The 15,292-nt window shown below is 40.8% G+C and overlaps 1 protein-coding gene across 1 annotated transcript in view; it reads left to right on the plus strand.

Annotated features, from left to right (window-relative positions):
* ATP6V0A4 (ATPase H+ transporting V0 subunit a4) overlaps window positions 1-15,292 on the plus strand; it is a 36,371-nt gene that overhangs the window by 6,700 nt on the left and 14,379 nt on the right. Inside the window, exons 5-10 of the mRNA XM_083366499.1 lie at window positions 785-879; window positions 1,773-1,899; window positions 2,903-2,985; window positions 6,712-6,805; window positions 7,353-7,565; window positions 9,219-9,373. Of these exons, the coding sequence (XP_083222625.1) occupies window positions 785-879; window positions 1,773-1,899; window positions 2,903-2,985; window positions 6,712-6,805; window positions 7,353-7,565; window positions 9,219-9,373 (767 nt within the window). The remainder of the gene's footprint in view (window positions 1-784; window positions 880-1,772; window positions 1,900-2,902; window positions 2,986-6,711; window positions 6,806-7,352; window positions 7,566-9,218; window positions 9,374-15,292) is intronic.

Genomic DNA, 15,292 nt, shown 5'->3' on the forward strand with positions numbered 1-15,292 from the left:
GCAAGCAACCACTAAGCTCAGTGAACCCCAAGGCCTCCAGTTTGATATTCTCTTCTATTCTGTCCATGTAACCATTAGATGGCAGCAATGCACTGGAAATTTCTACTATACTTAACTGCCACCTAGTGGTTTATTTGGATTTATGCAACCTTGATAGTCCTAGACTCCAAACTGCAACCAATGAGAATCAGGAGTGGACATAAAACGGAGCTGAGAAAAATGGTGGCCAGAAAATGAGTCTAGGAAGGTGGAGAAGGCAAAGTTTAAAAATAAATCTAAACTGAGTGTGGAGGTTTGTTCTCTGAGCTTGTGGGTTGGTTTCCAGGCTAGGTAACATATTCAGCAAAATTTAGGGGATGTCAGTGTTCTGCTTATAAGGGCTTCGTGTGGTCAGTATGTCTTGTGATGGTGAGCCACATCAGGTCAGGATCACATCAGGTCAAGGTCTTGTGATGGGTCAGGTGTGGATTGTGTCAAGCATCTGAATTTTGATCACATGACCATTGGGTTGCCGCAGCGGTCATAAGTGTGAAAAACGGTCATAAGTCGCTTTTCCCAGTGCCGTTGTAACTTATGCCCCATATGTCCTTCCTCAAAATAGAGGCCTTCAGAAGTGCTGGATGTAAGCTTCTGTTAATCCCCTGGTTAGCGTCTAATATTGTGGTATCTACAGGATGCTAGATTAGGCAAGGTTGTCCTAAATCCACAAGCAATAATAAAGAGGGTCTGGCATTGGTTGAGTTTTGGGATAGGGGTTTAAGTTAAGTCTTTCTCCTGCTTTCAGACTGAAACAAATTTGCCTGACGATTTCTTCAATGAAGATACTTCAGGGCTGCTGGAATTAAGAAGCACTCCTGCAGCAGTTGCTGCAAAACTGGGGTGAGTATTGTTTCTCTCGTGCTGCATCCACAATATTTATGCCTTAGAGATGCAGCCTATGATACAAGCATTGAAATGAACACAGTTCTTCCTAGCTAGATGTAGCTGATGGAAAAGAAAGTTCTCCGTTTAGTATTTTATTTATTTATCAGTATTTTCCCTTCCTCCTGGAGTTATGCTCACAGGCATCCATAAGGCTGCAAATGAGGCAATGAGGATCATGACATCAAAATACAAGCTTCATCCACTTGGCATATCTGTTGCAGTATTGCATGCATTTAGGGCTGAGCTTACCTTGTAATGCTGATTTCATCGTTTTGCTGAAAGTCTTCAGTTCTGTAGATCCCTCTGTATAAATGGCTATCTCTGCAGGGTATCCCAGCCTTTCTAACCACACCACTAAATTTCCAAGTGTTACCATTTTGAGACAGAAAATGAGAAAGCTATAGAATAACCTACACAGGCTTAGTTTAAAAAATATGGTGGAATGCACCAACGTCTTCTCCACAAAATATTTTTAATGGGTTGAACAAATTGCACTTGATCCACTTACACATATGAAGCTAAACCTAAGCATGTCCTACTACTGCATCTCTGCCCTACTAATGTGACCATTACTCAATTGTAAAGTTCCTCAGAGCATGCATTTGCTCCCAAAATTTGCCCATTTTTTTTAGGATATTTCATACTACTATATCTAAGAATGCTAGGAGTTATCATTCGTTCATTCATTCATTCATTCATTCATTCATTCATTCATTCATAAATAAATAAATAAATAAATAAATCCCAACACATTCAGAAGGTGCCATGTTGGGAACTGGTAGCAGGTTTACAATTGATATATTTCTGAGTGGATTTACAGGGCATTCTATTTGATTTGCATTCCACAGATTCATAGCTGGTGTGATTAAAAGAGAGAGGCTGGTGCCTTTTGAACGTTTGTTGTGGAGGGCCTGCAGGGGAAACATCTACCTGAAGTTCAGTGAAATGGATACACCCTTGGAAGATCCTATCACTGTAGGTACTGATAGGTTTTTAATTTTGTTGCCTCAGATCTTTTACCTGGTATATAATGTTATAATCATAATCATAATCATAATAATAAAGTTGGAAGGGACCTTGGAGGTCATCTAGTCCAACCCGTTGCTCAGGCAGGAAACCCTATACCATTTCAGACAAATGACTGTCCAGTCTCTTCTTAAAAACTTCCAGTGGTTAATTGTTCTAACTGTCAGGAAGTTTCACCTTAGTTCTAGGTTGCTTCTGTCCTTGATTCGTTTCCATCCGTTGCTTCTTGTCCTGCCTTCAGGCACTTTAGAAAATAGCTTGACTCCCTCTTCTTTGGGGCAGCCCCTGAGATATTGGAACACTGCCATCATGTCCCCCCTCGTCCTTCTCTTCATTAAACTACACATACCCAATTCCAGCAGCCGTTCCTTATATGTTTTAGCCTCCAGACCTCTAATCATCTTTGTTGCTCTTCTCTGTACTCTTTCCAGAGTCTCAACATCTTTTTTACATTGTGGTGAACAAAACTGGATGCAGTATTCCAAGTGTGGCCTTACCAAGGCATTGTAAAGTGGTATTTGTTGTGTACTGAGTTCTTCAGAGGCAGTAAGCGAGACATGAGGTTGCAAACAGGAACATTGCTTTATTGAGGCAAACAGGAACAAAACTGAATCAGAGGCTTCTGCGCAGCTACTTATACGGTTGGCCACTAGGCGGTGGCCACTAGGTTTAAAGAAACCCATTCCCGCCCCCAAATCATCCAATGATCTTCTTGGAGACTGCATGTCTGCCTAGCCATCGACCGTTACACAGACAACTCAATTGAGCAACCTTAAGCAGCATTCAAAAGACACGTGAAAACAGTTCAAGTAAAATCCCAATATATTACAGTATTAATACTTCACGTGATCTTGATTCTATCCCTCTGTTAATGAAATTGCTGAGACTGTATTCAGTTGCCTCTGTGATTATTTTGAAATTCTTTCCCCTTAACTTACATTTCCTTTCCCAGAAAGAAGAGATGAAAAAGAATGTGTTCATCATCTTCTATCAAGGGGAACAGCTCAGACAGAAAATCAAGAAGATTTGTGATGGGTGAGAAAGAGCATTTTGATCGTAACTGATATTAATGAATCCTGAGTTGGCTTTCAGATTAATCTTAGTGGGATTTTAATGCCTACTATTTTGTGTGAGCTTTAACATTTATTCACATCTTTCTGATAGAGAGTTATCACTATCACAATTGCTTCCAGTTCTGTAGCTGAAGTTCATATGCTAAAGCCCTACATGGCTTAGGCCCGGGATATTTGCAGGACCGTCTGCTGCCAGGAACATTTTCCCATCGCCCTGTGCACTCACACAGAGAGGGCCTCCTCAGGGTGCCGTCGGCCAGACAATGTTGGCTGGCGACCCCCAGGGGGAGGGCCTTCTCTGTTGGGGCACCTGCTTGGTGGAACCAACTCCCCCGGGAGCTCCGGATGGTCCCAGACCTTTGGTCCTTTTGCCGTGACCTTAAGACATATCTTTTCCAACAGGCCGACTTGGACTGATGATAATGGGGTTTTTAATTATGATTTTAAATGTTTTTATTGGTTTTAGTGGGACTTTGACACAATTTAATTCTTTTTTAATATTTGTATTCATTTGTATTTTATTGTTGTTAGCCACCCTGAGTCCTTCGGGAGATAGGGCGGCATACAAGTCTCATTATAAATAAATAAATAAATATTGAACATGTCGTCCTCAGTTCCGATTGCAAATTTAGATAAGAAACGTCACTCAGAACTGAAGAAAGTTTTTTGGATGAGAAGCGAAACATCTTCAAGGAAAAACGAAGTCCAGTTACCTCTTGAAAAAGTACCTTTGGGTCAACCATGACCTGGATGACTGAGAATCTCCATAGACATATTGAACATGGTCCATTGATTACAAAGGTTTGGGGATAAGGACAGCTCTTTAAAGGGATAAAATGATGTCATCCATGCCCAAATTGAAGATAGAGGTCCTTGGAGATTTGCAGTAGCTTAGAAAATTTGAAGCACCACATTTCCAAATCCAAACAAATTATTCATGGACTTAGTGGGATATAAAAAAAATGTCTATTTTTAGCAAGGGGTGGGAAAAGAGTACAAACATTCTGTTAAAGCGTGAACAAGAAAACCCCATCTGCTGCGCAATATTCTTTGTCCTATAGGAATCCAAGATTTGAGATTACTGCTAATGTTTCCCTGCCTCTTGTTTTTATTGCATGTTGCTCTTAATTTTAATGCTAGAAAAAATTAATTAGTGTTAAATTTTACCTACTAGATTTATTAAAAAGGGAAGCAGAGCAAAAGATAAGCATATCCCCAAGCCTTTTCTCTTTCAGTTCAGGATGCTGAAGCACTAATGGGAGTTCTCCAGCAGATTTTATCAATTTCAAAAACTCTCCAGTGAATGGTTCACGTACTTTCCTAGATGAAGGTGTCATTAAAGTAAAAGTGACATTCTGACAGACAAAACCAGCATGCAAAAGAACTGTGAAAAGATCAAAGCTATCAGGCTGAAACCTTGCCAGTGTCGGGGAGGAGGAAGGGAATGTAGCTTGTGTGGGCTTTTTTAAAGAGGAATGTTTTTTTCAAGTACAATTTGAGAACTTAAAAGTTCAGTTTAAAATATGGGGTGAGCATCTAAAGCTTTTGCTAATGAAAATATGCTTCGGTTGATGGTTTGATTTGAATAGAGTATTGGTGAATCCATGTCATGTTTGAAGGTGGAATAATATAGGCATGTATAGCAGCATCAAAAAGGGACGCAGTGGCTCAGTGGGTTAGGACGCTGAGCTTGTTGATCAGAAGGTCAGCAGTTTGGCAGGTCGAATCCCGAGTGCCACGTAACAGAGTGAGTGCCTGTTACTCGTCCCAGCTTCTGCCAACCTAGCAGTTCGAAAGCACGTAAAAATGCAAGTAGAAAAATAGGGACCACTACGGTGGGAAGGTAACAGCGTTCCGTGCGCCTTTGGCGTCTAGTCATGCCGGCCACATGACCACGAAGACATCCTCGGACAAGCGCTGGCTCTTCGGCTTTGAAACAGAGATGAGCACCGGCCCCTAGAGTTGGAAACGACTAGCACGCATGTGCGGGAGAACCTTTACCTTTACCTTAGCAGCATCAAGGTGCGGTGGAAGACAAAATAGTGTGATGGTAACTCTACCACTTTGGTATGCAGATGTACGAAAGGAGAAAGGTTTGCATGCGCCGTGGTGGTGTAGTGGTTAGAATGCAATATTGCAGAGTTCAATTCTCACCGGCTCAAGGTTGACTCAGCCTTCCATCCTTCCGAGGCTGGTAAAATGAGGAACCAGATTGTTGAAGGCAGTATGCTGACTCTGTAAACTGCTTAGAAAGGGCTATAAAGCACTGTGAAGTGGCATATAAGTCTTAATACTATTGCTATTGTAATATTGAGCCCACCATTCTGCAAGTTTGATGGTGCCACTGGATAGGTAGCACTTCCCTCTTGCAATGAAGCCCTTTCCCCCCAGTTTTCAGCTTGCCTCGTAGTGGAAAATCCAGTCATTCTATGCAGCATTGGAACAAATCAATTTGGCTATTAAAATAATCTACTCTAGAAATTATGTAAAAAAATATATCTTAAACTCCAGTAATCTCTGCAGCCACTAGTGACATTATGACATTCCTGCTTTGCTCTCTCTCTGTCCCACAGTTCCTGAAAAATAATAATGTTAATTAAAACATTCAGACCTTCTCTTTTGATACACATTATGTGGGAAAAAGTCAACAGGCAGATGGAGCTGAAAGAGTAAATATCACTCCTTATCTCAGATCTTGACTTCATCAAGAGCAATAGGATACCAAGGGGAGCTCAATCTGCCTGCTTGTGAACAAAATATTCTCAGAACACATCCATTCCAAATGTTTATACCAAAATATCTGGTATAGTTGCTCTTTACAAATGAGAGACTAATAGGGCGGGCAATTTGCAGAATCAATAAAAATGAAAAGTCTAGCAAAAGCAAAGCATTTTTACTGATTCTCTAAAAACAGAAGGGGGAACCAAATAATACTCCCAATAGAATATCCCTGATAGCCTGGGAGCAACAGAGAGAAAGCTTTCTCCTGCATGTCAGGTAGATGAGTCTCTGAGAAAGATGACTCCAAAACATTTTTCCTCAAGAATGTAATGGCCTGATACGCTCTTAATAGCCCTCTTAAGCCATTTAGCTAGTCAACTCTTAAGCCATTCAAAATTGCTTTAAAAAGCAAATTTGTCTTAGACCAGACATGTCAAACACAAGGCCCGGGGGCCAGATCCGGCCCGCGAAGTGGTTTCATGCAGCCCGTGAAGCCATCCTGGAAACAGTGAGGGAACGGCCCCCACTGCCTTGGCCCTGGCCCAGAGACCCTCCTTCTGCCAGAGACCCTCAGATCTGTCCCACTCCTGCCCAGGCCCCCATAGGCACCCTTGATGTGAACGATGTAGAGCTGGCCACGCCCACCCAGTAGGCCACACACACTAGCCATGCCCACCCAGTAGGCCACGCCCACCGAGGCCATACCCACCCAGCCCCCTGAGGGCAACCACAATGCTGATGCGGCCCTCAGTGAAATTGAGTTTGACACCCCTGTCTTAGACTGTCCCTTTAGCAGTTGGCAACCAGTGTAGAACTTTCATTGGGAAAGCCTTATGGGATCTGTGTCCCTTGTACTGGTTAGCAATCTAGCTACTGCCTTTTATAGCAATTACAACTTCCATACCTTTATTATAAAGTGCATTTTAGTGGACAGAATGACTGGAACCAGGTGTTGTTTCTTCATTAGGTTCCGTGCCACTGTATATCCCTGCCCTGAGTCAGCTGGAGAACGCCGAGAAATGGCTGCTGGTGTGAACACAAGGATTGAAGATCTCAACACAGTATGTAGTCTTTAGTCTTGCTTGGAATAATTTGGAGTACGCCGTATGTCAGCATGTGCCAATCTTTAGCAGCTATTGGAGCTCTAGCAAAAGTGGACAGTATGTAGTTCAGATATGTGTCCTGGCCTCCTTCCTAGGGTGCCAATCAGCAAGCAGTTAGATCTAGAGACCACTCTCTTTGCTTCTTATAATGATTCAGAGCCACATCACTTAGGGCACAATGGGAGATTTAAATGGCAGCTGCCACACCACTGTGGTCGCCATCAGTACAAATAGCAGGTAGAACAATAGATGGGAAAGCTGCTGATATGGGATGGGAGTGAAATGTAAGAGGCTGGAAAATTAATCAAATGGTCCCAGTAATGGGACAGAGCAAATGTAAACTATGAATCTTAAGCCTGTTCTTTCATCGTACACATGTGTGGGTCTGTAACTCCCAGAAGTCCTCAACCAGGAAGGGCATTCTGCAGGCTGGCTGTGGAATTTTAATAGTTGTAGCCCATACATTTTTTGGGTTCCTAAACTAAACCTTTGCCTCTACTTACAGGTGATCACCCAAACAGAGTCCCATCGACTGGGGCTATTGAAGGAAGCATCTGCAAACCTGTGGGCCTGGGGAATCAAAGTGAAGAAAATGAAAGCCATCTATCACATCTTGAATTCTTGCAACATTGATGTCACCCAGCAGTGTGTCATTGCAGAGATCTGGTTCCCTGTGGTAGATACCCCCAGGATAAAAAGAGCACTGAATCAAGGAATGGTAAGGAGAATTCTGTCATTCATAGCAAACTATATTTACTCAACTGAATGCCCTGAATCAGTGGCAAGCTACTTACTTTGCCTTGCAGAATAAAAGGCCTGAATGAAAGTTGCAGGCATTTCATTACTCACAGAGAACATTGCTAATGCTAGATTATTACCAGGTCAACAATCAAGAAGAAACAATACTCTCATCAAGGAACTACCAAGGAGAAAACCACATCCCCACCAAACTGGCAAGGCAAGCTCCTGCACATAAACAGGGAGCAAGCCACACTCTCCAGCACAAGATATTCCCTAGTTGGATAATGAAATGTCTGCATGTTTCATTCAGTCCTTTTTTCTGCAAGCAACCAAGCTCAGAGAGCACCACGGAATCCACAGTTCAGCCCTGACTAATATATATATATTTCTATTAGAAAAAGGACTGGTAAGTGTTGAATAATGCAGAGAGTAAAGAAAATGACTTAATGGAGATACATAAGCTCTGTTAAGCAAAGCAACAAAGGAATGAAAAAATGTTTTAAGTCCACAACAGACAGATAACATTTTGAAGAGGCTCAGCCAAATACCTCCTAATTCACAGGAATATAAGAAGGAGGAGTAGGTACAGCCCAGTCAGGCTTGTAAGATTCTGTTGTTGCAACCAAATGTGATAAATATACTTTTAACCTTTTTATGGAGTTGATTTCCAGTTCTGGCCTACTTAGACAGATAGTTTATCCCTGTGCACCAAATTATTTTTTTTTCATGGTGCAGAATAGAGGAAGATAACCTGGTGTCCAACTTCTCATCTCTGTTGGAAGTAGAAATGCTACTGACATATATATTTTGCTATGTACTTAGAAGATTTAAATCTAGAATAAATCTGAAATAATTAAATAAATGAAAGGGATTGCCTGTGCTCATTAACTACAGTATTGTTTTCAAGGGCTCTCAAAAGTCTTTTTAAAATATATGGATGCAAGTAATGTAGATTGTTGTTATTAAGTCCCCTGCTGTTTTTAGCTTTTGTCTGTTGTTCATGTGTCTCTCTTTTAACCTGCTTTTGTCCAATTCTGACAATTTTTGATATTTGCTAACATTTAATAAAAACCAAGCTATTACTGTGTGAATGGCATGTGTATTTGATTAAAGTGTGAGTGGCATGTGTATTTGCTTGGATGTGGGTACAGGGATTCCGAGACAGTATACTGGACACAAATTAAACTGGAAATAGCCTGCAGTCATTTTTCAACAGTGAGAAAGACTCCACAAATTCTCACTGACAGCTCCCTAAAGATTTTTGTTTCCATTATTCTTTGGTCCAGGCTACAACTGTGAGTGTAATATACAGCCAATTTTAACACTTTAGTGTAAATGTATTTACCGGTATTTATTTAACTGTTTGGGTAACCTAACATCCAATCTGTTGAGATTCTAGGCACTAGACCAGTATTTCTCAACCTTGGCAACTTTAAGCCATGTGGATTTCAACACTCTGAATTCCCCAGTCAGCATGCTGGTTTAGTAATTCTGGGAGTTGAAGTCCACACAGCTTAAAGTTGCCAAGATTGAGAAACACTGCAGTAAACTAATAGAAACATGGAGTTGGGAGAAATTTATAGTGGATGTAATCACTGTCTAATTCTAATCATTGTTGACTTGTTCTCAGGAACGAAGTGGTTCTACAATCAGCCCCATCCTGACTGCTATACAGACCAGGCTGGATCCTCCTACCTTTAATCGAACCAATAAATTCACTGCTGGATTCCAGGCCATTGTAGATGCTTATGGTGTTGGGAATTATAGGGAGATTAACCCAGGTATGTGGACTTTGATTCATTTTGACCCTTTTTTAAAGATAGCATATTTTCAGTGACTTTATTTATTTTCAGTGACTTTATAAATATATATATATTTAATGGAACTTATATTTATATTTAATGGGACATATGCTGCCCTATCTCCCAAAGGACTCAGGGCGGCTAACAACAATAAAATACAAGTAAAATACAAATATTAAAATTAAAATTAAACTATATAGCCCCAACTACAACCAATAAAATCTTAAAACCATATTAAAAAACCCCTTATCATCAGTCCAGGTCCCCCGCACGTGTGTGCTAGTTGTTTCTGACTCTAGGGGTTGGTGCTCATCTCCGTTTCAAAGCTGAAGAGCCAGCGCTTGTCTGAGGACGTCTCCGTGGTCATGTGGCCGGCATGACTAGACGCCAAAGGCGCACGGAACGCTGTTACCTTCCCACCGTAGTGGTCCCTATTTTTCTACTTGCATCTTTACGTGCTTTTGAACTGCTAGGTTGGCAGAAGCTGGGACGAGTAACAGGCGCTCACTCTGTTACGTGGCACTCAGGATTCGACCTGCCAAACTGCCGTCCTAACCCACTGAGCCACTGCGTCCCTCATATATATATACGTGTGTGTGTGTGTGTGTGTGTGTGTGTTAAGTGTCAAGGCTTTTGAATACACCTTGCTAATTAACGTTCTTTCTTGTTTTGGCCTAACCCAAAGCTATCCACAGGATATAGTCAACTTATGACAGCTCATTATTTGTGTAAATTATTCAAATTCCTAATAAAGAATTTTATTTTACCAGCCTCCCTAAAATTCTTTATTAGCAATTTGAATAATTTACACACAAACACACACACACACATATATATGTTAAGTATTTGTCAAGGCTTTTGAACGCACCTTGCTAATTAACTCTTTCTTTCCTGCTTTGGCCTGACCCAAGGCTATCCACAGGATATAGTCAACTTATGACAGCTCATTATTTGTGTAAATACATATATTTCCCTTGCTTTCTAGCTAATAAAAGAGAGAAAGAACCTGTGGCTCAGGAAGTTAAAACAACTGCCTAATATATAATCAGCCCAGGTCCAAATCTCAGATAAAGGGTATGACTGACTGATGAGAACGTAAGAAGTTTGAAATGATCATATCAGCCTCCCAAATTCTTTATTAGCAATTTGAATAATTTACACACACACACACACACACACGTAGATATACATATACATATACATACATACATACATACATATATATATATATATATATATATACATACACATACATACATACATAGTAAAGGTTCCCCCGCACGTGCCTGCTAGATGTTTCCAACTCTAGGGGCCAGTGCTCATCTCCGTTTCAAAGCTGAAGAGCCAGCGCTTGTCCAAGGACGTGTCCGTGGTCATGTGGCTGGCATGACTAGATGCCAAAGGCGCACGGAACGCTGTTACCTTCCCACCGTAGTGGTCCCTATTTTTCTACTTGCATTTTTACGTGCTTTCGAACTGCTAGGTTGGCAGAAGCTGGGACGAGTAACAGGCGCTCACTCTGTTATGCAGCACTCGGGATTTGACCCGCCAAACTGCCAACCTTCTGATCGACAAGCTCAGCATCCTAACTCACTGAGCCACCGCGTCCCTCATATATATAAAAAACTGTCCAGTTGCTTTTTGAAAGGAAAAAAATAAAAGCACCTTTGAGACAACTTTGACCTGGATTACTGAGAATCTCCATAGACATCTATTGTTCAAAGCACCTGAGAGCAGGACAAGAAGGAATGGATGGAAACTAATCAAGGAGAGATCCAACTTAGAAATAAAGAGAAATTCCTTGATAGTTACAACAATCAGTCAGTGGAACGGTTTGCCTTCAGAAGTTGTGGGTGCTCTACTGGACGTTTTTAAAAAGAGATTGGACAACCATTGGTCTGAAATAGTAGAGGGTCTCCTGTTTGAGAAGGAGGTTGGACTAGAAGACCTCCAAGGTCTCTTCCAACTCTTATTCTATTCTAGGGTTAGCAGGGGTCTTCAGACTTGGCCCTTTTATGACTTGTGGACTTCAACTCCCAGAATTCCTCAGCCAGGCATGCTGGCTGAGGAATTCTGGCAGTTGAAGTCCACAAGTCATAAAAGGGCCAAGTTTGAAGACCCCTAGGTTAAGGCATCAGCCTAGAAAGCAGGAGACCTGTGAGTTCTGGCTCTGCCTTAGCCGTGAAAGCCAGCCGGGTGACCTTGGGCCACTTACTCTCTCTCAGTCCAACCAACCTCACAGGGTTTTTGTTGAGGGGAAAAGAGGAGGAAGGTGTGTTGGATATATTTGCCACCTTGAGTTATTTGTAAAAATAATAAAGGTGGGAAATAAACAGTAAACAAACAAACAAAATATTAGCACCTAAAATACTGCTTCTCTTACAATATACATCCAATATATATTGCAGATAGAACTCAGAGCTAGCCTAGATGAAATTCAGGTAAGGCATTGAAATTGTACGTCTTTAAAGGTTACTATAAATAACCAATATAATAATAGATTACCTGGAAGCATATAAAGGATTTTTGGCTTTTCTGTTTCTATAATTGTCAAAGACAAAAAAATTTATAGAGAGATTTTTGAGGACTAAAAATTTAAAAAGATTAAGAGGCCTTGATCTAAAACAAGAGACTTCCATAAATCTTTTAAGTCCAGATCCTAAACTTATAGTCTTATCTAGAAAATGTTTAAAAATTAATAAATGTCATTTATGAAAATATATACATATACGTATACAATATGCAGGTCCTGTAAGGACTAAGGAGATGAATTAACAATATAATTAGGTGAGCAAACATTTAATTTCAGATATTCAGTACAGTTGCCCCTGTTCGATTTTATAGAAGTTAATTATAATTGCCACTTAGAATTCATTTTTGATAGATGCCTATCTCTCTGCTTGGGGTACTTCAAACCCCACCCCCCAAATGTGGTTTTAAATTAATAGCATTTCAATATGTATATTAGATTAGAGTAGATTAAATTAGATTAGATTAGGTTAGATTGTGTGTTTGTGTATGTGTGTATGTATGTGTGTAAAACTAGCATAATATACTGTGTAACAGTGCCATCTGTTGATTCCAATTGAGAAAGTATGTTTTAAAATTCTCATTGAAACAGGGCATTAGTCTCACTTCAAGTTTTGGTTAAAAGATGGGGTGGGCCTAATTTAAATTAGCAGATTTATCTGCTGATTCCCGATTGTAGTCAAATCTGCACCTTCCGGCATCAATAAATGAGGGAGGGAGGCAAGAAAAATGAGTAGATTTCCCCTCAGTGCTCCATAATATATTCATTTTTTTCTCTGACAAGATTTTCCATTGCTTCTCAGCAGCTGGAAAACAGACTTTCAGTATTTATTTATTTTATTTATTATTTAAACTTGTATACCGCCCTATTCCCATAGGACTCAGGGCGGTTTACAGGGAAAAATTAAAAATACATAACATACAAAGTTAAAATCGATTAAAACTAAGATTAAATTAAGTCCCTGAATTTAAACTAAAACCCCATTAATAAATAATTAAAACCCCTCAGTCGGGGCCAGACAGCTCAAAAAAACAGGTTTTCAAGTCCCTGCGAAATGAGCGAAGGTCGGGGGCAGTCCTAAGCTCCGTGGGAAGTTGGTTCCAAAGGGCCGGCACGCCCACAGAGAACGCCCTTCCCCTGGGAATAACCCGCCGGCATTCCTTGACCGGCGGTACCCTAAGAAGGCCCTCCCTGTGGGAGCGCACAGGACGATGGGAAGTTGATGCCGGCAGCAGGTGTTCCCTCAGATAATCTCTGTAAGCACTGTATTAGGTAAAAGGGTTCTTAGATCCATACATACACATATGTATATGTGTCAAAATCCTCAGCATTCATAATAAAAAGTTGCTTGTGAACTAATTTTCAATCCCCTTGCTTTTTGTGAGGCCCTGGAAATAAAGCTTGTCCCTTCTAGTAAATCAGTTGAACAGAGAAATGTGATATTGTATTCCTGGCTCTTTGGGAGTGACCCTTTAACAGCAAGACTAGCAGTCAGTTCTTCCAACTAGCGTATACTGGACTTCATTTCTCCTAATTTCCAACTACAGAAACAATGGCTTTTCAAATTAAATCAAACTGGTGTCTTAGTTAAAGTGTTGACCTACAAATCAGGTGACCATGACTTCTAGTCCCACCTTAGTTATGAAAAAAAAAAGCCTGATGAGTGATCTTGGCTCAGTTACTCTCTTTCAGTCCAACTCACCTCATGATGTTGTTGTGGGGAAAATAAAGAGGAAGGAGTATTGGTATGTTAGCTACTTTGAGCTGTATATATATATATATATATATATATATATATATATATATATATATATATATATATATATATATATATATATATATATATATATATATATATATATATATGTTTTCTGAGGTTTTCGCGGGTGCCTGTATGTGGATCCTTGGTTTTTCGGGTTTTTCCCCGCGTAAAATTAAAGGTGTAGGCGCAACGTTTCGATGGAATCCCATCCATCATCATCAGGCTTCTGTTTCCTTCTTCTGGGAGAAGCATGTGGCTGTTTGTTCCTCTTTTTTAAACTGCCAGAGGGGGTGTGTTCTGTGGAGGTGTGCTCTGATTGGGTAGGGGACCAAGTGTGTTCTGATTGGGTGGGAGTGTGTTTTGAATGGTGGGGGTGTTCTGATTGGGTGGGGGTGTGTTCTGAGTGGATGGGCTGGTCTCAGCTGTCAGCTCCAGACCTGAGCTGGTGAGTTGTGCTGCTTTTGTTCGGCTTCGTGTTTGTGGTGGTGCCATGTTTTTATAGTGGTGTCAGTTTGCTTATTGTGTGGTTTGGAGGGGTTTAAAGTGGCTGATGTTGCAGCTGTAGTTAGGTTTCTGTTTTGTGGTTGTGTGTCTTTATCGTTGTGGGTTCGGATTTGCTTTTTGAATGGTTGTGTGGTGGTGATGTCATGTGATGTTATCATGAGTTTGGGTCTGGTATCATTCTTGGTGGTTGGGCTTCGTCTGTCAATCAAGGCGGGTTTCCAAATGGCTGGTAGACGAGAGGTATCATCTCGTTTATTCATGCTGTGGGGGCGTTTTTCTATCTCAATGGCTTCTCTGATTATTCTGTTGTTAAATGTTCAATTTTGGCAATAGTTTTGGTTTTTTTTAAAATCAATTTCATGTCCCGTGGCTTCAAAGTGTTGGACCAGGGATGAAGTTTGTTCTCCCTTTCTGAGTGAGTTTTTGTGCTCTTCAATGCGTGCACTTATTCTTCTGTTGGTCTGTCCGATGTATGTGGTGGGGCAGGTGGTGCATGGGATTTCGTATACTCCTTGGTTTTCTAACCCAATTATGTCCTTGGGGTTTCTTAGGATGGTGGATATTTTTTCTGTCTGTGTAGAATGCTGTTTTGATGTTGTGTTTTTGGAGGACCTTGCTGATTCTGTCTGTGGTCCTCCTCCCATACTTAAAAGGGACCACAGACAGAATCAGCAAGGTCCTCCAAAAACACAACATCAAAACAGCATTCTACACAGACAGAAAAATATCCACCATCCTAAGAAACCCAAGGACATAATTGGGTTAGAAAACCAAGGAGTATACGAAATCCCATGCACCACCTGCCCCACCACATACATCGGACAGACCAACAGAAGAATAAGTGCACGCATTGAAGAGCACAAAAACTCACTCAGAAAGGGAGAACAAACTTCATCCCTGGTCCAACACTTTGAAGCCACGGGACATGAAATTGATTTTAAAAAAACCAAAACTATTGCCAAAATTGAACATTTTAACAACAGAATAATCAGAGAAGCCATTGAGATAGAAAAACGCCCCCACAGCATGAATAAACGAGATGATACCTCTCGTCTACCAGCCATTTGGAAACCCGCCTTGATTGACAGACGAAGCCCAACCACCAA

This window comes from Vipera ursinii (assembly GCF_947247035.1).
Source record: "Vipera ursinii genome assembly, chromosome: 6".
Classification (NCBI taxonomy): Eukaryota; Metazoa; Chordata; class Lepidosauria; order Squamata; family Viperidae; genus Vipera; species Vipera ursinii.